The sequence below is a fragment of the Ischnura elegans genome, chromosome 1 (assembly GCF_921293095.1).
Source record: "Ischnura elegans chromosome 1, ioIscEleg1.1, whole genome shotgun sequence".
NCBI classification, from domain to species: domain Eukaryota; kingdom Metazoa; phylum Arthropoda; class Insecta; order Odonata; family Coenagrionidae; genus Ischnura; species Ischnura elegans.
The window spans coordinates 118085584-118106125 of NC_060246.1; the positions used below are offsets into that span (position 1 = coordinate 118085584).

The following is a 20542-nucleotide window of genomic DNA, read 5'->3' on the forward strand; positions in this document are numbered from 1 at the left end:
GCAATTCGTTCTCCAGTATCTTCTTAAGGGTCGTAAAGCTCCGAATTCATGATATAATTTGTTATTATTAGCCATTGACATTCTTGCATTCATTCTACATATCTTTCTTCGACCGTGATTAATGCAAATGCATTTCTCAATTCTTATGACGTGATGATTTTATCAGGAATGTCTGACTATGCAAAACTGCAGCCAATGAGAAGCCCCAATTTTCCCCACCCCGAGCTCCTCACCCTCTGTTGCCTCTGGAGTGCCCACTGCACACAAATTTCACGAGTGGGCAATTGTTGCTATTGCACGAGTTATCATGATGAGGAAATGAGTCTTATCCAATTCCCACTTTATCTAAAGCAGTACTGCACGACGTCAATGCTACCGAGTACGTGCGCATTTGACTACTGCTGCGGGAGCAGACGATGTTCTGGATCTCCACGCGAAGCTTAGCTTAAAAATACTCGATCTCGGCACGAAAGCAGACGGCATTAAACAAATTTTTAAAGTAAATTTCAACTGTATAAAATCTTCTTGTAATTACGTCGTAATCTAATAATCTTGCGTGTTATTATTCGATATATCGATCGATATAACAATCGATATGGCTTTATTCCAGAAGCAAATGTGTACGGCTGTTGCCGTAATTTAAGGTTAATATAATTTTGTCCAATTTTTATGATGTTTAAAAACAACCCGTTGACATACTCAGGGTTGTTGTTATATTCTCCGAGTATGCTGTGACAAAAAAGAAATGACTTAGCTTTAATTGTCCTCTTTCTGTAAATACATATAGGATAAATCACGGGAGAAAGACGCCGTTTTCATGTAATTGTCTTCGGAAAATCTATGAAACATTGTGATTTTTATTCACATGGTATTGTTTTTCAAATTAGTGCCCATTTTCTTTATTTTAAGGGTGAAAAGAGTTCAGGAAGGCAATCCTATGAGAACTACCGATAGTAATTGTAATTATGACGACTTTTCCACAGATTGCAATTACCCCGACTGCTATTATTTACTTTCCTCGTTAGCACGTTTTCCTGGTTAGTACGTTCATTTTTTGTGGTCCCTTCAGAAACGTACTAAACAAGTTCCACTGTATAATCAAATAACATGGCAGTAATAAAAGTAGTATTAAAAGGGCAAAGTAGGTATTTAACCAAAGATACAGTAAGAAATACTATTTTTTTTCAACGTTTCTGAAAAGAAAATTGTTTGAATTTTGTTAATATGACCCTCCCAATTGGTTCCTTGAACTTCATATCTATGGTAGTGTACTGTCTTCTGTATCATTTTAAGGCTAATGTCTAATTCGATGCCTTAATTGTGTATTTTAAATAGTAGTTCATTAATAACATTTACAAAATGCTTTATTTATAGGGATTGGAATGGCTGGTTTCTTTATATAACAACAACTTGAATGGCATTCTTGCCGATGAGATGGGTCTTGGGAAGACTATTCAGACCATTGGCCTCATAACTTATTTGATGGAGAAGAAAAAAGTCAATGGTCCATTTTTGATCATTGTTCCACTTTCGTAAGTCTGATGATACTATGCCTGAAATTTTCCTGCTCATTAATTTAGTGTTGTAAAATGACCAAAGCTTATTTGTTTTCAGTACTCTTTCAAATTGGGTGTTGGAGTTTGAGAAGTGGGCTCCATCTGTTGCCCTTGTTGCATACAAAGGATCACCAGCAATGAGACGTCAGCTACAGAGTCAGATGCGTGCCACCAAGTTTAATGTTCTACTTACAACATATGAATATATAATCAAGGACAAGGCTGTTTTGGCCAAGGTATGCAGCATTATTTGAATTATCATGAAACTATTGTGGATGGTGTGAGAGAAAGTGAAATAATTCACTTACAATGTTACCTTCAGTGATGAGAGCAGAGATATTTGTCAGGTTTCCCCTCCAGGTATTGATTTGTGTATATGGTACCAATGTTTCGAAGCCCTATTCCACCATTGTTTCAGGAGTATATGATGATAGCAGATGTAGCCTTTACATTTTAAGACCACATACACTAATCAATACTTGGTGGAAACCTAAGAAATATTTCTGAAAACAATATCCAGAGAAAACTGAAATCATACAGAGAAGAGTTTATTGACTCACATGCATGTGGAGCTAAGAAACAAGCCTGAAACACCAAAACAAGGGATTTTTCCTTTGGGTCTGTCAAGGTCGTCATCCCTTCCGGCATTCCTTTCTTCACAGAAGCATTTTGTTTACATGTAACGTGGGCGTTTCCTTTTCTTACCTGGCAACCTTACCCCCTACCCCCAACAATTATCTGCGGCCAGACTGTATAGAGGGGTGAACTCAATGCCCCCGATCCTTTGAGCACGACCCAAGGGAGAAGGATGATGGGGCCTCAGCATTCAGCAGAAGAAAGTGATTTTATACTACTTCTACCATCCCCTCGACTGCTTGCACCTAATCATACGACGAGGGAGAGTTGGGGTGTGCGTGGAGGGGTGGAGTGTACTCAGTCTCAGGGGCATAGTAGTGTTAGGTGGTTTGCGCAAGTGCATCATATCGGGGAAAGTTAAACGCTCTCATGATAAAAGGTGAACTTGCGCTAAGTACACACAATATTGCTATCATTTTACGCATATTAATAGTATTGCTTGCCTCAAATCTTATTTGTTGTTTATGTATTAATCGAAATCCATAGCTTTGCAATGGCCAAAAACAGTACTCGTCATTGGGTCCAGATAGCCAGCCTACCGAAGTAATTTATCTCATCTCCTTGACAGAATGACTATAGCTAATTTAGATCATTAATTAAGGGTGGAGCTAGTGGAAATGAGTTTTTTTTTTAAGCAATACTGTTTGAGACGTAATTTTTGCCGTCATAGGTTACCGGGCGAATGGCTTCCAGGTAGAGGGTCTACGCTAAAGCCTTCAAGGTCATTGGTATTCACTGGGGAGAAATGGAGCAGTTGCTGAGTTGCGTATGAATAGCATCAACATATGAAAGGGTCTGTGCTATAGAATCTCAAACGCAATGGCTTCATTCCCTCCAGCAGTCGTAGGCCCTCTGCGTCTCAGGAATACAGTGCAGCAGTAGAAGGTGATTTTGATAGAGCCATACAGAGTAAAAACCAAGAGAACAATTGCAAAAAATAGGAATGCAGGTAGAAAAATTAAGAAGTTATCAAGAAAAACCATAAACCTAGAAGGGAAATTGAAAGAGGTCAATTGCTTTGAAAATGGAGAGCGTCAAAGAGATAATGTGCGGAAGTGTAAACTCTCGATGCCTTATTCTGAATAGAGACGTACGAAGTTAAAACATTAGTAACCTCAGCCGCGAGCATCTTCAACCATGCGGTCAACACATACGGAAAGTTCATCGTGAATCTGTACAAGAAAACGAGGGTGGTAATCGCTCCAAGGCATTCAGTGAAAGCTCCGATTGGTTCTAGAATTTTAAACAGCAAGCAGGTATTTTCAGTGCGGTGATATCAGATGAATCTGCAAGTGTTTATAGCACAGTTACCGAAACATTTTCTGATGAACTCCAAGCTGTGATTGAAAGTGGCTATTTTCCCCCTCAACTAGTTTTAAGTGTTTACGAGAGTATATTGTTTTGGAAAAGAATGCAATCTCGTTCATTCATTTTCAGGGAAGGAAAACCTGGGTCAGGTTTCAAGGCATTTTAAAACTGTTTCGTGTAGCTGCTATTTCCTTGGAGGACTTCATATTAAAATGATTTATCATTCATAAACTATGTATGCTATGGTAGCTATGAAATAGCATTCAAAGTAGCATTTGCCTGTCATTTCGATGAGCGAAAAAAGGGCCTGGGTGACATAATAATTGTGTTTAGACTGGTTTGAAAAATCATAAACTGCCGGCAATGCATTACGAACCCTTGAGATAGCAGATGTTAGCCCACCCGCACGACAGGAGGGAATTTCAAAAAGCACGTACGAATTTTTTTAAACGTGAATGAAAGTCTTTAAATGCGTGCCTACTATCTTTAAAGATATTTTAAACTATAAAAATTTTTTAAAATACGGTTTTCTAATGCTATTTATGGGAATATATTTGGTTTAGAGGAAATTCGATACCCAACACTTATGCTACCAGGAACGCATCCCTATCTTTCCAATGTTAAAACGCTCTCGTATAACGCAAAGACCCCAAGGAATGCATCCCTTGCGCTGTACGTGGCATGGGTGTATTAGGACATTAAAATTATAGACAAGTGCTAAAGTAGCTGGACTTTAAAGACTGATATCCGGAGGTGGTTTGGTATCTCGCCATTTACGTAGTTCATAGTATTAAAGAAAGATACAATTCGTGCAGTAGTGAACGAACTAAGAACACTGAAAGTCGAGGCATATGTCTGTAACACTGTGCGATAAGAAAAAAATGACTTTTTTTTTTCTCTATCTCCGATGATCAAAATAGGGGTTAGTCTCTTACATGCATTTATATGGTAGTCAAAAATAAAAGCATTGTTTTATCACACCCATGTGCTGTGATAATTATTTCTTTGACAGAAATTTTGTCTCTCCACCATGTTAATGTGTGCTTTGTTTGTATGGGGTTTGAAACTTAGTTGCTCATTCATATATTATTTTTTTGTGTAGATCCACTGGAAATACATGATTATTGATGAAGGCCACAGAATGAAGAATCATCATTGCAAGCTCACACAAGTACTGAATACTCATTACATCGCTCCTCATAGACTGCTACTGACAGGAACTCCCTTACAGAACAAGTTACCTGAACTTTGGGCTCTCCTCAATTTCCTTCTTCCCTCAATCTTCAAGTCATGCTCAACATTTGAACAGTGGTTCAATGCTCCATTTGCTACTACTGGAGAAAAGGTATGTATCTGTTGTGAATAGTATTTTTTTAATAAATTTTTAAATACAGTGAAGCCCACTGTAACGACTAAGTCAAGCATAATACTAAGTCCCACTTTTGAGTAAGTGAAAGCCATTCCTCTACAAAAAGGCCTCTTAGCCTTTCTAGTCTCGCTTCTAAAAAGTTAGTCTCGTAGCAAGATAAGTCACATTTTAAACCTCATCCAAGCTATTGTAAAATGTTATTCTAAGTGCTGCATGTAAGTTCACAGTATGGTTACCCAACCACAGGTACACACAAAATCCCACCCCTGACATGAGCTGGGCAAAACCTATCTCAGTAATGCACCCAGGGCTGGTTTAAGCAGTAAGCAAATTACACAGCTGCTTAGGGTGCCAAGCAAAAGGGGACACCTAAGCACTGGTTTTTAAGCTCTAAAAATATAACATTCAATGTATAAGAGCAAGTACATTATAAGTTCACGTTGATATTTAAGTCTCGACCCTTATTCCTTAAGTGTTTGTATTTAATTTTAAATGTATCCAAAGAGAATCCCCTCTATCTCTCTGGTTATATTTGAGTGGGGGGTGGCAGAATGTTGTTTGCTTACTCTGGAAAAATGTCTAGAACCAGCCCTGAATGCACCACGCAACTCGAATTACCTCTTGATACCTTGATACCCCCTTCCCAACTCTGCCATCGACCCTTTCTGTGTTTGTCGATCTCTGGTGGTTTTCTGGCGCATCTTGTGCTGCATTCCTGAAGTGTGCAATCGTATAGATGGTTTTGTAATATTGATCTCTATGGAGGGCGATGGAGGAAGAAAAAAGTGTTAACTTAAAAGTACAGAATTGGAAATTGGATAAGATGAACATGACCATTGTCACAAAAAAGTATGAGATTTCACTTAGTACTTTATCAGGTAGTTAGAAATAATTAGGAGGTACAGTAGAATTTCTTTATAACATTTTTGAAGGGACCACAAAAAATGAATGTGCTATCTAGGAAAACGTGCTAACCAGGGAAGTAAATAATAGAAATAGGAGTTATTGCAATCTGCAGAAAAGTCATCATATTTACAATTGATGTCTGACATTCTTGTAGGATCGCCTTCCTGAACTCTTTTCACATTTAAAATTAAGAAAATTAGCGCTAAACTGCCAAAAAAGAAACCATTTGAACGAAAATCACGAATTTTTCATCGATTTCCCAGGGACAATTATGTACATAAAAACGTCATCATTCTCCCGTGATTTGTCGTATATGTTTTAATAGGGCAAGTTTAGCTGGATCATTTCTTCTTTCTCAGAGATAACTCGCAGAAAATGATGATAACCCTGAGTATATCATTTGGTTGTTTAAAAAAAATCATAAACTTTGTGCTACATTTTCTTTACCATTAATCTTGGCAACAGCCATATGGATTGGTGCTCTGAATGAACCTATGCCGATGAATACATTGGTTGATTTATCGATATTGATATGACATTGATGATTAATAAGACATTTAAAGATTATTATAATCAGATTTTAATATTCTGCAGTTGTAATTCTCCACAAAAATTGTTCAATGTAATCTGCTTTCTATTTCTTGTACCACGATCGAGTATTTTTGCATTAAGTTTCACGTGGCAATCCAAAGCATCATCTGCTCCCGCAATGCTAGTAAAATTAATGACACGCATACTCTTCGCGTTGAGAAATGCATTTGGATGCATCAGGGTCGTAGAAAAAGAGATGTGGGATGAATGTAAGAAGGGCAATGGCTGATAATAATAAGTAACTAATGAATTCGGAGGTTTACACACTCGGGAAATACTAGGGAACGACTTGCTGGTTGCTTCATGCCAAATAATTGAGCATACTCCCCAGGAAAGCGCCTCTATTTCAAGTGTACTAAGTAAATAGTTTTACCTGTATTTCGCTCGGATGGTTCCGGGACCGGGACAAATTGTCGTTCTAAGAAGGAGAACGGAGGACTGTGCTAACCAAATTCCACTGTAATTGAAAAATGTAGTGATTGTGTGACTTAAGGAGCTCATAAAAAAATCTACCGCTCCAAACTTACGAATAATGGCGATCCTGTGTTTAAGTGGCCCTGAATCAAAATAAAACTCTGAACATCCAAGATCCCCCTACCTGTTTCCTAACCAGTTTCATGGTGCTTTTCCCAAAACCCAAGGCAGGGTTGACTCATCATCCCACTTCCTTCCCTTCCTAGTGGTACAACCCCTCTGTTCGTTGTTTTACTCCCATCCTCTTCTGTGTTTCTCTCCCCTCCAGTTGAACCTTGTGCGTTCTATCCCTCCTTCACTTCTCAGAATTGCTGAAATAAAGCTTACTGACATGTCTTAAAGGTGGCTAGTTTCAATGATAACGATAAAAATGCAGCATACCGTTTATAAAAGCATTTGCACAAGAATGCATGATTATAAATCTAGTAGCCCCTGTACTCCTCTTCTAACACCATAAGAACGTGCAAACTTCCTCCGCTGTCATATGCAAAACTCACCTGAAATACTCCTCACAAGTCCTTCCCCCTCTTAATCAAAGAAGTCATAAATTTTTATCTGATCGCTTGGTTCTTGCTCCAGGGTGGTTAGTCAACCTCTGATACTTTCTTTTATGTCCAGAGTTTATTGCACTGAACAAAGACTCTTGTAACTTCTCTCAGAAACAGTGGTATGAGAGAGAAAGATTGTGTTGAGGGATAGAGGATCTATATTATTGTGAATTTAAAATTTTTATATTTGTTGTGTTGTTTGCTATTCGGCATGAAAAATATCATGTCCATTATTTGTATTTTTCAGGTTGAATTGAATGAGGAAGAAACCATTCTTATTATTAGACGTTTACATAAAGTACTCCGTCCATTCCTTCTACGACGACTCAAGAAGGAGGTCGAATCTCAATTACCAGACAAGGTTGAGTATATCATCAAGTGTGATATGTCTGGCCTCCAAAGGGTTCTTTACAGGTATGGTAGCTCAAATTTCTCTCTTCTATTGTGTTGCAAATATTTTGAGACCATAAGGCTCTGTGACTTCTTTTTCATACAAAATATAATTTCCTTGGCAAAAATTTTGATACAGTTGGCATTTAGTTATGCATCATTGTTTGGCTTTGATAAACTTGTTAGAGGTTGGTAGGCATTAGGAGGAGGTGACCCATAGCTAAGGTTATTTATGCCTCAGGAAAGGGTAGGGGCTGAAGGTGAAGGTAAATCCGGCATCAGCTTTCTTTTGGAGGAAGGTGCCAAGGGAACCACAACTCAACGTCTTTTTCAATAGATGGCGTGCTGTCCGTGAAGTGGCGTCGTATAAGCACTCAGAGATTGCCTCTGAAAAATCTCCTCCCCCTATGAGATTTTAACTGAGGCCTATTGGTTAGAAGCCAGTTCTCTAGCCACTACACCCAGCCTGTTCCCCACGGCATTTTAGATAATCTGTCACTTCCCTACCCAGTCCCCCTGAACTCTCCTCTGACATCCCTTTCCTCCATCCTTTATTCACCTTCTCTCCCTCTACCTTCCTCAGAATGCTGTGAAACTCCAGTTTTTATTTTTTATTTTTAAGGGAATGCTTGAAAAAATAGGTGTTTTGAGGAAAATGTAAATAGAGGAATAATGTTCATATTAGGTTGCAGCTATGATCTTATAAAAGTATTTGATGTCAAATTGTGAAAAATGTCTGCTAATGGAATGCAAGAGGAATCAGAGGTTTCACCGTAGCAAGTATTTCATCGAGTAGGTGCAAAATATGTTGAGAAAGTGCCATATAAGCTTGCGTAAGAGGTGCACACGTGTAAGAGGCGCAAAGTATTTTGAGCATTGAAGCTATAAAGAAAAAAATTTTGCGGCATTTTTTATCCTATCGTGCGGTGTTGCAGACGTATGCCTGGAATTTCGACAGTTACCGAAATTTCCTTTTTCAATACTAATTGAAAGAGGAAATTTTGATAACTGCGGCGCTAATAGATGCATAAGAGGGAGTAGAAAGAGTTCCGATCCTCTCTTCGCACACGCCATTGCTCTACGATGCTAGCCCTACTCACGAACAATTTTGGTTAAAAGCTCTCGCGGGAGTATTGAAATAGAATTGCAGCCGTGGAAAATTTTAAGGCGAAACAAGACAGGTACATAGTATGAACCTTCCCAAGAGAATGGACCACAATCTCAGCGCCGTAGGATAATCTATCCACGTGGTAGATTTAACGGAACCACACTCGGCCCTCCATCAGCCAATGCCTCTGCCATTTTTTTTTCCTTTCCGAGACCCCACAGGAAAACAGGAAAAATATCAAGTTACAGGGGAACAATGGAAACGTGTTTCATCCTTAACCCATCTCACTAACTGACCTTTTTCGGTCTACCAGGTTCAATTCTCCTAGTTTCTGGAGGCCGAATGCTAGGTGAGTCACCTACTGAGCTCGAAGATACTCGATATTTTTCAGCAATTGTATGGCACGCACGAGGTTCTAAAAAGAATGACACCTAACGCGACGTGTATCTGACAGCATTTAAGTTTTTTAAGCTCTAATTGATTGACTCAAAGATTTATAGTTAAAAATAGGCTACTAATATTCAAGATGATTTTTGAAAAATTAGGTCGTCAGCATAATGGAAATTGCTCGGCAAGACAGATGTTGACTATTAACCAGGTACATCCTTTAAAGTCGCGCGTTTCCCTACGTTTGATAGCGATTACTATTTGCAGTATAAATGCCGCAGGATGCCCACTCGAGGCAGTGAATTTAACGCGCCCTCCAGTGGGAAAAACCCCATGCGATCTTTTCCATGTTCACCTCTGGGGTACCGACGTGACGGGGTGGGGGGGAGGAGGGGGGGGGGGGGGGCGATGCTTACAAGAAAATCAAACAGGTGCATTTTAAAAATACGTCACTTAGGGAGAAACTCCCCTCCCTGCCGCTTGTTTTTGACCGAGGATTTCAGATGACTGACTCACGCTGAAAACTAAGGCCACTCAGTTCCCCTTGGACTTGCGACTAGTGAAGGGGAGGGGGGAAGAGAAGAAGTTTGTGTAAGAGGCGCACCCCCATTTTCGGCTGCAATTTCTAGGAAAAAAGGTGCGCCTCTTAAACGTGCTTATACGGTATTTTAAAAGCATTTCTTCGGTGTCATTCTGACGTTACGTCACGATTTCATCCAGTACCTCCACCTGATAGTTGGTTGGATTAGTGAGGTTAGAGGTCTATCCAGGTATGAGCCACATGTGTATGTTATTTAACAAATTGAAGATGAGGAAACCAGATCATTTCCTTGGGCCAATTTTGCAGTGCAACAATTTTTGTCTTTTGTGCTCAAAAGTTTCACCCTCATTTGTACTTGGGGCCCTTAATTGAGCATGAAAATGCTTCATTCAATCTGTGATCATTTTTTCCTCTTGGCACAATCTGCTAAGAGTGAAAAGTCAGGGGTGGGCAGTCTGTAAAATTATTTGATCATTTAATGGCTTGTAGTTATGATTATGTTTTCTTCTTTTTAGAAAATGTCAGCTAAGGGTTTTATTCACTGAGTAAATGTAGCAAATGCCTCTAATACATTACGAGTGGTTTTTATGGCTGAAAGTGTCATCATAGAAAGAACAGCTATATTGACCCATCACTTCATATTACCGGGAAAATGCATTTATCAAGTGTTCAATTGCTACAGGCACATGCAGAGCAAGGGCGTCCTCCTAACCGATGGCAGTGAAAAGGGTAAACAAGGAAGAGGAGGTGCCAAGGCACTTATGAATACAATTGTGCAATTGAGGAAGTTGTGCAACCATCCCTTCATGTTCCAGCACATTGAGGAGAAGTATTGTGATCATGTTGGTGTTCAAGCATCTGTTGTAACTGGGTAAGTGCTGTATGTCAGTGAAGTATTTTTAGCTAATGGCATATTTATTTTAATTATTATATATTTTTAAAAACATCCCTGTTAGATGCTTATTTACAGCTTGTGTTAAGTAATAACTTTGATATGCTGTAGCAGATCTAAAATTTAGTGTATATCGTGCCCAGATTTAGAAAAAAATTAAAGATGTGTGAACAGTATCCGTGAGTACTCGAATATCTCGAATGCTAGAAAGTATTCTATGTTCGAGATCTCAAATAATTATGCTTAAAGTATGATCTCGAATACTTGAATTTTGAGCCACACACTTGTTGCACGCACATCGTTTGTAGTTGACGAGGAAAACAAATAGAGGACTCCATCAAATTCGTAGATAAGAGTGGTGAATAGATATCGTTCAATGTGGGGGACTGAAAATGATTGCGGGAAACTCTGAAAATCCCCTATTTCCCCCTTGAAACCCCTAAAAAAAAATTGGAAAGGCAGGAAAAAAATCGACACACATTCAGCTACTTCTCCTGAACCGTTCCACTCATCGGAAAGATCATCACGGATTCAATGACTTCAAGGATGAGGGCTTCTCCTGACGTCAGTTTTGTTTTTCTATGCCAAACACTGTGTCCGCAATGACGTGTCAAAGTTGAAAAAAATCGAAATTTTCATTAAAATAACAGAAAAAAAAGGTGGGTCTCTTGGTGACTTCAACGACTGCATATGTGGGCCCCTGGCTGAACGCATACCATCAATACACCAACATTCAAATAATTATTTTCACCACATATCAATCTAAGCTCATCCAGGATGAACCCACAAGGTGGACCTCGCTCTTGAAAATGATGAGAACGTCTTCGATGCATCTTCTGGAACAGAAGCAAGGAATAACATTAGCTGCCTCTAACCTGAGTTTTTATGTATACATAACTCTACATCAGTGGAATGCTATCAAGCAATTGATAGAGGTCCGTGAAAGTGGTTTTATTTTTTGCTAAAGTTCGTTTTAAAACTACGTGATTTCGGTGTTATAGTTAATCTTGGCGGTGTTATTATAATGCTACAATTTTCCCATGTTTATAGGCGTTTTATTATTTTATGGTACAGGTTTCATGAATACTTATACTTTTATAAAGCATTTTACATAACACTCAGCACAATTTTGATTGTACAAAATTTCTGATAAATGTAAGTGAAAGAAATGGTTCAACTTATATTGATTTAAGGTATATGAATGGTTCAAGTATGCAGTCTTGGTGAATATGATTGGCAAACGGCAAATCCCCACTACCATATATGTGTATACTTTAAGAGCCATTCCAGAATTTTTGGAATGCTAAGCTTCTCTACACTAAATAAAGCCTTTAAAAAAGCTTCTGTAGCAACAACAAACTCCTCCTTTGCTTTCTTTGACTGAGTGACTGTATGTTCAAATGATAGCTGTCGTTTTGCGGGTCCCCTTCCTTTCGCATCTGTATGTGTATTGCTACTGATGTGCTTTAACATAGTGTCACATCTTTCAAATTCAAATCTTTTATCGTAAACTTTGCACAGTAATACTCTGTCTTTCACATAAAATCCTTCTGAGCTGAATTCACTTGCCCTGGTATGTGCGCAATCACTAGCTTTTGGCATTTTAAAATTCCTTTCCTTCGTTTAATATTTAAACCTATAAATATATTGGAACCACGATAAAAAAAGTCCAACCACAAAACACAACCACTCACGAAATTCAAAAAAATGTTCACAGACAACGTGCAGAAGTCTGAATTCACCAGTTCGCTTAACATGGTCAAACACGCTCTTTTCTTGAAATGATGAAACCAGCCTTTGCTAGCCTGAAATTTGGGAGTATCAGTATCTTCTTCTCTTAATTGTTGCTTCCATCCTTCATACAAAATTCCAGCCTTAGCCTGAATATTTGCCAAACTCGAGAAATATTTTTTTGTTGCTGATCTGCAATCCATACCGTCAGCAATTTTTTCATCTCCTCCATTAGTACACCTTGCTGCTTACTAACAATCCCCAAGGAAATTTTCCCTGCATTTCATACATTGTGTCTAATTTTTACCTTTTTCCTTATCAATCAAGCGCACTCTCGAATGACTAAATTCCCAAAATCGTTTAATTGCAGCTTATGTTTCCCCACATTTGGCATGTGTAAAAATTGTCAACCTTATTTATACGACTGTATTTAGTTTATGCAAACGACACTATTTTCCACTAATCTCTGCCTCCCCAGTCCAATTTTTTCAGTCAAATTAATCCCAACAAATCAAGAAATTGTGCAGACACACAAAAATCGCCTAGCGTTAAGTCAGCACTGCCCTCGATTGTATGCATTTTTATCATCTGCTTATACTATCATGTAAAACAGTTGAATGTTGTAATGTGCTTTGGGATTAAATTTTGTGAATAAATAATTATTCGGGAAAAGTTTTTATTCATGCAAATGTATAATAATCAATGAAGAGGTAAATTGGAGACATTTCTCTTTAGTCAAGAATGGAATGAATATGGCTCTCACCATGGTTATTTTTATTTTTTGTAGACCAGACTTGTATCGAGCATCAGGCAAATTTGAGCTTCTGGATAGGATATTGACCAAGCTTCGAGCTACTAATCATCGTGTACTACTGTTTTGTCAAATGACTCAACTGATGACCATCATGGAGGATTACCTCACCTGGAGAAATCTACCGTATCTGCGTCTGGATGGAACTACCAAAGCAGAAGATCGCGGAGAGTTGTTGAGAAGGTAATTTTCCTGAGGCTTCATTTGAGATTAATTCTCAAGAAACTCTAAATTTAACCTAAGTTTCTAACATTAAGTATTGGTGGATATTGTTATTATGCCTTATTGGCGGACCATTTTGTTTAAGTTGGTGTTTGGGCATTTAAACCTACTACAAAAAGGATTCTGGCTTATACTAGCTCTCTGGTTGTAGCAGGCATCACATAGTCTTGATCCCTGTGTGAGTTGGATAGCATTTGAAGTTATTTTTCAGTGTTCCCACTCAATTGTGTAAACCTTAAAACCGTGAATAAGCCGTGAATTTCGTGAACCGTGAAAAAAACCTGGAAATAGCCGTGAATTTCATCATAAAACCTTAAAAATCTCTCAATTTTGATTTTACAGTCGAAGAAATACAATTGACAGATTAAAAGAAAAATGGATATTTCGGTCATATTTCTACATCTACATAATACCCCGCAAGGCGCCTAAAAGGTGTGTGGCAGTGGGTGTTAGAACACCAGCCATATACACATAAAGAATGAAGTACTCTTACGAAGGTGGGACTAGCGTTTATTATAGTCCTTTATGGTTCGGGGGAAAAACGAATTACCATATCTATCCGTTCGGCAAAACATCTCTCTTAATTTATCGCTTCTATCGGACCTGGAAATATAGTGTGGCTCTAATATTATGTTATCTGTGTCACTCTTAAAGATATCCATTCTCAATTGTTCATGCAATCTAAGCCTAGCGCACAGCATCCAAGTCTCCAGCGGCTCCCAGCCTAATTCGCTTAATATCTGGGTAACACTGTCTGTGCGCCTGATGCAGTTTTTGGCGAAGCGTGCAGCCTTCCTTTGTTTTTTATTCAGTTGGCGGTCATATTTTAAGGTCAGTCACGCGCAGACATAGCCACGGATTTATCTACACACGTATATTCGAAGCTCAATTATTTGTCCGTGTGCTATGATAACGCATTTACCTTTAAGCCTGTACCAAAGCCGGAAGACTGGTAGCCGAAGTGCTCATTAACACTTGCGAAAATTCAGACACTTCTTAACTTCCCTGGCACCGTGGTTCCTCTATTTTGCCGCTCACAACCTATAGCCGGAGCAGAATTTTGCAAACGATATGTGACAGATAGCACTTTGAGGAGAGATAGCACTTTGATTGCTGCGTTTATATTCACGGTGTCTGTCGCGTTTGTTAAATTTGTAGTTAACGTGCGGCCGAAGATTGTTACGTGTTCAATATTTCTGCCTAAAATGGTTTAAATACAAATTGTGAATTTGAAGACAGTAAGACCATGAAAACCTGGAAAAAAAACCGTGAATTTTATAACTTAGATTGAGTGGGTACACTGTTTTTATTTTTACATAGTTTATATTTTTCTTGAAAATATGTATGCTAGTAAAATGAAATGTTAGCATGTGGAAGCTCAGCTGCATAATTTAAAAAAAATTGTGTTCTGCCTTGGAGAATTAGCTGTTATGCTGAAGCTGAACAATTCTTGTGTAGGTTGATACCAATTGTGAATAAACATTGGAAAATATTTTATGTGATGATCTAATTGTCATCTGGTCAAGTTCAGTAGAACCTCTAATTTATATAGTTGAAGGAACCCACATTTCCTAGCATGGTAAATCAGAGGGTTTGTAAAAGGGAGGTACTTTAGTGAATTGTGGGCTACATGCATTACTCACCCTGTAAGAAAATGTTCATTCTTGATAATATCATGCCACTCACTTCTAATGGCCAATATATTTGAGTAAAAATTTGAATATATGCGGTATTGATGTTCCTTATGCTATAATAAATATTTCTTCAAACATCAGAATGACACCTATGATTGAATTTTTAATTATTTATTTCAAGGCATTGAAATTGAAGCCGATATTAGCACAGTTCAGAGTTTACTATCTGTTGTAAAGTTAGGTGACTTACTGTATGTCATTATGGTTATGGATAATGAACAATATTTTGTTTTTTTTTTCTAAAAAGTGAGCTGTTGTCTTAAGACTGTGATTGGGGATGGATTCATTATAAATTCAATTATATGAAGATATAACAGTTTATAATGAAGTGTTTGCTGTATTCGAGAAAGTATTAATCTCTTCCATCAAATACTCCGCACAATATGGCAAGAATTTTTCAATGCTAACTGCTACTGATTGAAAAAATATTTGCGTGTATGCTATAATTCTATAAATTTACATTTCAAGTAATGGATGGGTGGATTCATGAAGAATTATCTTTCCAGGTTCAACCGTGCTGACTCTCCATACTTCCTCTTTCTCCTAAGTACTCGAGCTGGAGGTTTGGGTCTCAATCTTCAGGCTGCTGACACTGTTGTTATCTTTGATTCTGATTGGAATCCTCACCAGGCAAGTTTCTCCCTGTATATCTGATCAAGTTTAATGTTCTAGGAGCTTCAAACTAGAGAATTGAAGTTAACTCATGAATGGCATTTTACTTCGCAGGATTTGCAAGCTCAAGATCGTGCCCATCGTATCGGGCAACAAAATGAAGTTCGAGTTCTTCGTTTGATGACTGTTAATTCTGTGGAGGAGAGGATTTTAGCTGCGGCAAGGTATACCTGTAGCAATTTGTATTATTAGGTGTAATATTAATTTTTGTACTTCCTTTTTTTTAATTACTTAGACTTTCATGGTTGCTCATCATGTTGATGAAAATTTTTGGGTTTGTCACAGCATCACTATCAGTATGGTCCCAATAATACTGTACTGATGGCTGTCACTTTCTCTAGGGAATCTCCTTTTAAATTCTGTAGAAAAGTGGACTTTCATTTGTCAAATAACATCGGGACCATCCTGACAGTGATGCTGAGCAGTGACATGGATAATTGAACTGCCGCTCCTGTTTCAAGGATTGCATTGTTATCAATACATTTATTTTTGACAATAGTTAATGTTAAAGTACAGTTTAAATGTCTTGGCTCATGAGTAGCAAGCATGGTTATGATATTTTATGGTATTTGGTATGTTTTTAGTTCTTGGAATATTTTATCAGGAATCCATCATGTGTATTGCTCTGGATGATATCAGTTATGCCAGCATTGCAGCTGGTGGTGTTCAATGGGGTTCAGGTACAGTGGAACCCCGATCTATCGTTCCCTCCTTGATCGTTTTCCGGCATTCATCGTTCGCCGCTCCTGGTCCCAAATTAAGTTCCATAAAGACAAGTTAATTTTTTCCCGCATCTATCGTTCCCCGAATTATCATTTTCCCGCATTGATCGTTTGAAGATCAGGGCCCTGTCGTAGAATTTACCCGCATCCATCGTTAGATGAAAATGAGAAAATGAGCCGTGGGATAGTTACAATCGCGCATTTCCCAAGATCTGCTATCCCCCTCCATTCAGCACTCGCCACCCCTCCTCTGAAGCTTTCCTCTTCTCCGAAACAAAAAAAAGGTCCCAACTCCTGGAGTGATCGTATTACGAAGACCTTACAATTAGCTGCGAAAAAAAGTATCAAGTTACACGAGAATAATAGAATCGTGTTTCACGCCTCTCCGATTCTCGCCCACTGAATTTTTTCAGCCTATGAATCACCTACTACCCAAAAAGGTGTCTAACAATGAATTTCGGCATTTGGTATTATATTTTTATAAGATTGAAATATTAGTAATGTGCACGTAACTCAAAAAAGAATGATACTAAACACGACGTATTTATAACGTTATTTAAGCATTTTAAGCAAGGAAAAAGAATTATACGATGGTGATTTCTGGCGGATCTCGATATCCTCGCAGCTGATTGTGACCTTCTCGGCATTTTTTTTTTCGAAAACAGGGCATCAGGTTGCAATTTATGAGTTATGCTACAAGTCTCACTTGTCAGAGTTGCTAACGAAGCGATGTCTTCTGAGGATATTTAGTTTCTTCCTACTAGCAATCCTAATTCATCTGCTCATCTGTCGATACGCTCATTAGAAAAGAATGGGTAAGTTGCCTTATCTTTAGAACACAAAATTTCACGGCGCAGTCATATGGTCATGCTTCACCCTCTGCAGTAAGCTCTGCTTACGCCGTATGCTATAGCATTAGTGCTGAACTTCACTTCGTACGAGTGGTTCCGTACTTTCCAGGGTGAGTTGACTTAAAACCAGCGAGTGTTTTCCGTGTGGGTTCAATAAAGTCCGGTTTCATTTTTATTAGTTTTATTTTTATATGTCCTCGGACCATGGCCCTTCCGAAGAAACACGTGAGAACTTTAAAATATGGACTGAAAATAATTGAAGACAAAGAAAATCTGGGCTAGAAGCGCATGAATATTGCAGAGCGCCTCGGGTGGTCCGTTAGCACATGACGGAAGGGGTGGGGGTAGAGCAAGATACCTGGTGAAAATGAAAGTGGGATGAAGGGCATGCCACTGATTAACGCAAAATTGTTAACGCTTTACACATTGCCTTAATCATATTAAAAATTTAATTGCTAGAAAGGAACGTTTCAAATAATAAAATATTTTTGGCCTTTTTGATCCATCTCACAACCAATCACTGCGTCGGCGAAAGCGGCTGTTTTGGGCATAACATGCACATTGCTCTCGTAAATACATGTACATGAAATGGTGTTTGATGGTTAAGAATTTTTAAATCGGACAGAAATCCATATAGCAGTGAAAATGCCAAGTGAAGTGCAATCATTTTTTAGCAAGGTGGCGTGTTCCTTTAAGATATTTGAAAGAGATATAAGTCAAATCAATATTATGACCTAAGTGGTTCGATGAAGTAATAATAATCCTGTAATCAGATGAAATCTTGTTTGAATCCATTAATAAATATCATAATTAGCAAAAAAATCCAGCGTTTCCTGGGACATAGGCAACCTGGTCAAAACATTACCGCATTGATCGTTTTCCTGCATTCATCGTTTTTTTCATCCATACCCCTGAAAAACGATAGATCGAGGTTCCACTGTATTATCAATTACCATTTTATTAATAAGATATGTTATGAATAAACTTCTGAAAAAATGAAACTCCTCTAAATATTCACTAGAACTCCTCAATTATTGTGTAAAATTTTTATCTCAGTTTCATATATGTGGGATTATCTATTAATACTGTTTAGTCTTTTGTACCTCCAATTGAAAGTACCATTTTACATTTATTTAAATTTTGTTGGTCTTACAAATGATAATTTTGATTGTTTTTTCTGAAATTGTCCTGGCATGAATAAGTCTTCTTTCTCTCTATCTAAATGTATCTTAATTTAGTCTTATGAATATCTTTATTCTCATTACACACTTAGATACAAGCTGAACATGGATGAAAAGGTTATCCAGGCTGGTATGTTTGATCAAAAGTCAACCGGTACAGAGCGTCAGCAGTTCCTCCAAACTATTTTACATCAAGACGAAGGGGAAGAAGAGGTATGCATTTCTTTGTCTTGGAAATTTTTTTTTGGAAATATTTTATTTATAGTTGGTCTAGTTTACTAACATATTGGCATCATGTTGAATCATGGAATGAATTTGTTCACTGAACCATCATGTTTTCTGATGCTGCATTCACTTGGGCTAACTTTTTTCCAGCAACCAAATATTTTGGTGCCGTGCAATATTATTTGTGATGCCAAGCTTTTTGCATATTAATCATTCAGTCAGCTAATTGCAACATTAATGAAATTGTACATTTCATGTAGGAGGAAAATGAAGTACCAGATGATGAGACTGTCAATCAGATGCTAGCCAGAAATGAAGCTGAGTTTGAGCTCTTCCAGAGGATGGATCTTGAGAGAAGAAGAGAGGAAGCAAAGCCTGGGCCTAACCGAAAGTCTAGGCTGATTGAAGAGAAAGAATTGCCTGAGTGGCTGGTGAAGGATGATGATGAGGTGAAATTTTATTACATGCCATTTTTTTTCTACATTTTCAGTTTACTAAAATGGGGCTGATCTGGTGTATTATTTCTAATAGCTCTCCTAATAGTCGGTTTGTTAGTTTTATTTTTTGGTTGAGCCACCAAAATTATTTCCAATGTAATTGGAAAATTTTGTTAGGCACAGGGACATAAAAAGAAGTGAAATGATTAATGAAGTTTGCCTAGGGAAACGAGAGGTGATTTGACAAATGGCATGTTGGGGTCAACCCCATTCTTCCGTGCTCTGCCCACTGTTACCGAAATGGCCTCAGCTACTGTGCTACACCTCTTCCCTGCATTGCATTTCATCCATTGCAGGCATTTGAGAGCCTCACCACTTCACCAGACTCCAGTGGTCTGCCTGTCAGTGGTCCAGGGCATAACGGGTGGAAGGGAGAATGTAAATATCATATGTCGAAGTGTACTAACATGGCACACTTAAAACATATAGAATTATTTCCTGGCATGACTCCTCTCAAGACCTAAATGTCGTCAATATCCCATTTCACAGAATCACTGCCAACTCCTTCACAGTCAAGAGCAGTTTTACAGTATTGTCGTAATTGAAACAACATCTGGTTGCAATTTTCCATTGATTTTGGCTTATTAAATTCATATAATACCAAAACAGTCAGTGAGACGCATGCCTACCTATGCAACTCGTTGTATCAGTGTTCGACATGTGGTTTCTCCATGGAATTTTTCATCATTTGTACTGTTTTTCTAGAAGAATTAATATCATGTTCAACATGTATCATTTTGCGGGCCCGGCAAAAAAGTCTTAGGTAGGGAAACATAAATTGCGTCTGTGTAACAGCAATTTTCTCATGTGTACTCAAACTTTATAATACATAATGGGTGCTTTAATTGCTCATGAAGCCAACTCAAAAAATGAACTTTATTAGGGTTTTTCTTAGGATTAGCTCAAGATTTTGCATGACCGGTAGGTTCCCAAAGAGTGAGTAGCCTTGGGGGTTTTCAAATTAAAGCCAGTTATGATTTATCATTCAACTCCTCGAGTAGTGAAATGTTATTCGAAGTAGCATTTATCTGTTATTTGGATGAGCAACAAAAGGGCTTGGGTGACACAAAAATTGCTTTTAGACTGGTTTGAAAATTTGTCACTGGTGGAAACTGAAAATGAAAGAGCAGGAGCAATTTCCACAATTTTACATTTATTGATACGACCGGTTTCGCTTTTCAGCATCACCTGATCTTTCATTTTCATTATGTCACGTTTCCACTCAATCTC

At 38.1% G+C, this 20542-nt stretch overlaps 1 protein-coding gene across 5 annotated transcripts in view; it reads left to right on the top strand.

Moving 5' to 3' along the window:
- The window catches only part of LOC124168768 (ATP-dependent helicase brm), a 96052-nt gene that overhangs the window by 64371 nt on the left and 11139 nt on the right, over window positions 1-20542 (top strand). For all 5 annotated transcript variants that reach the window (XM_046547076.1, XM_046547085.1, XM_046547059.1 and 2 more), the window contains 10 exons: window positions 1375-1532; window positions 1615-1792; window positions 4603-4845; window positions 7636-7802; window positions 10497-10685; window positions 13225-13431; window positions 15671-15794; window positions 15891-16000; window positions 18683-18803; window positions 19076-19264. In XM_046547076.1, coding sequence (XP_046403032.1) covers window positions 1375-1532; window positions 1615-1792; window positions 4603-4845; window positions 7636-7802; window positions 10497-10685; window positions 13225-13431; window positions 15671-15794; window positions 15891-16000; window positions 18683-18803; window positions 19076-19264 — 1686 coding nt within the window. The remainder of the gene's footprint in view (window positions 1-1374; window positions 1533-1614; window positions 1793-4602; window positions 4846-7635; window positions 7803-10496; window positions 10686-13224; window positions 13432-15670; window positions 15795-15890; window positions 16001-18682; window positions 18804-19075; window positions 19265-20542) is intronic.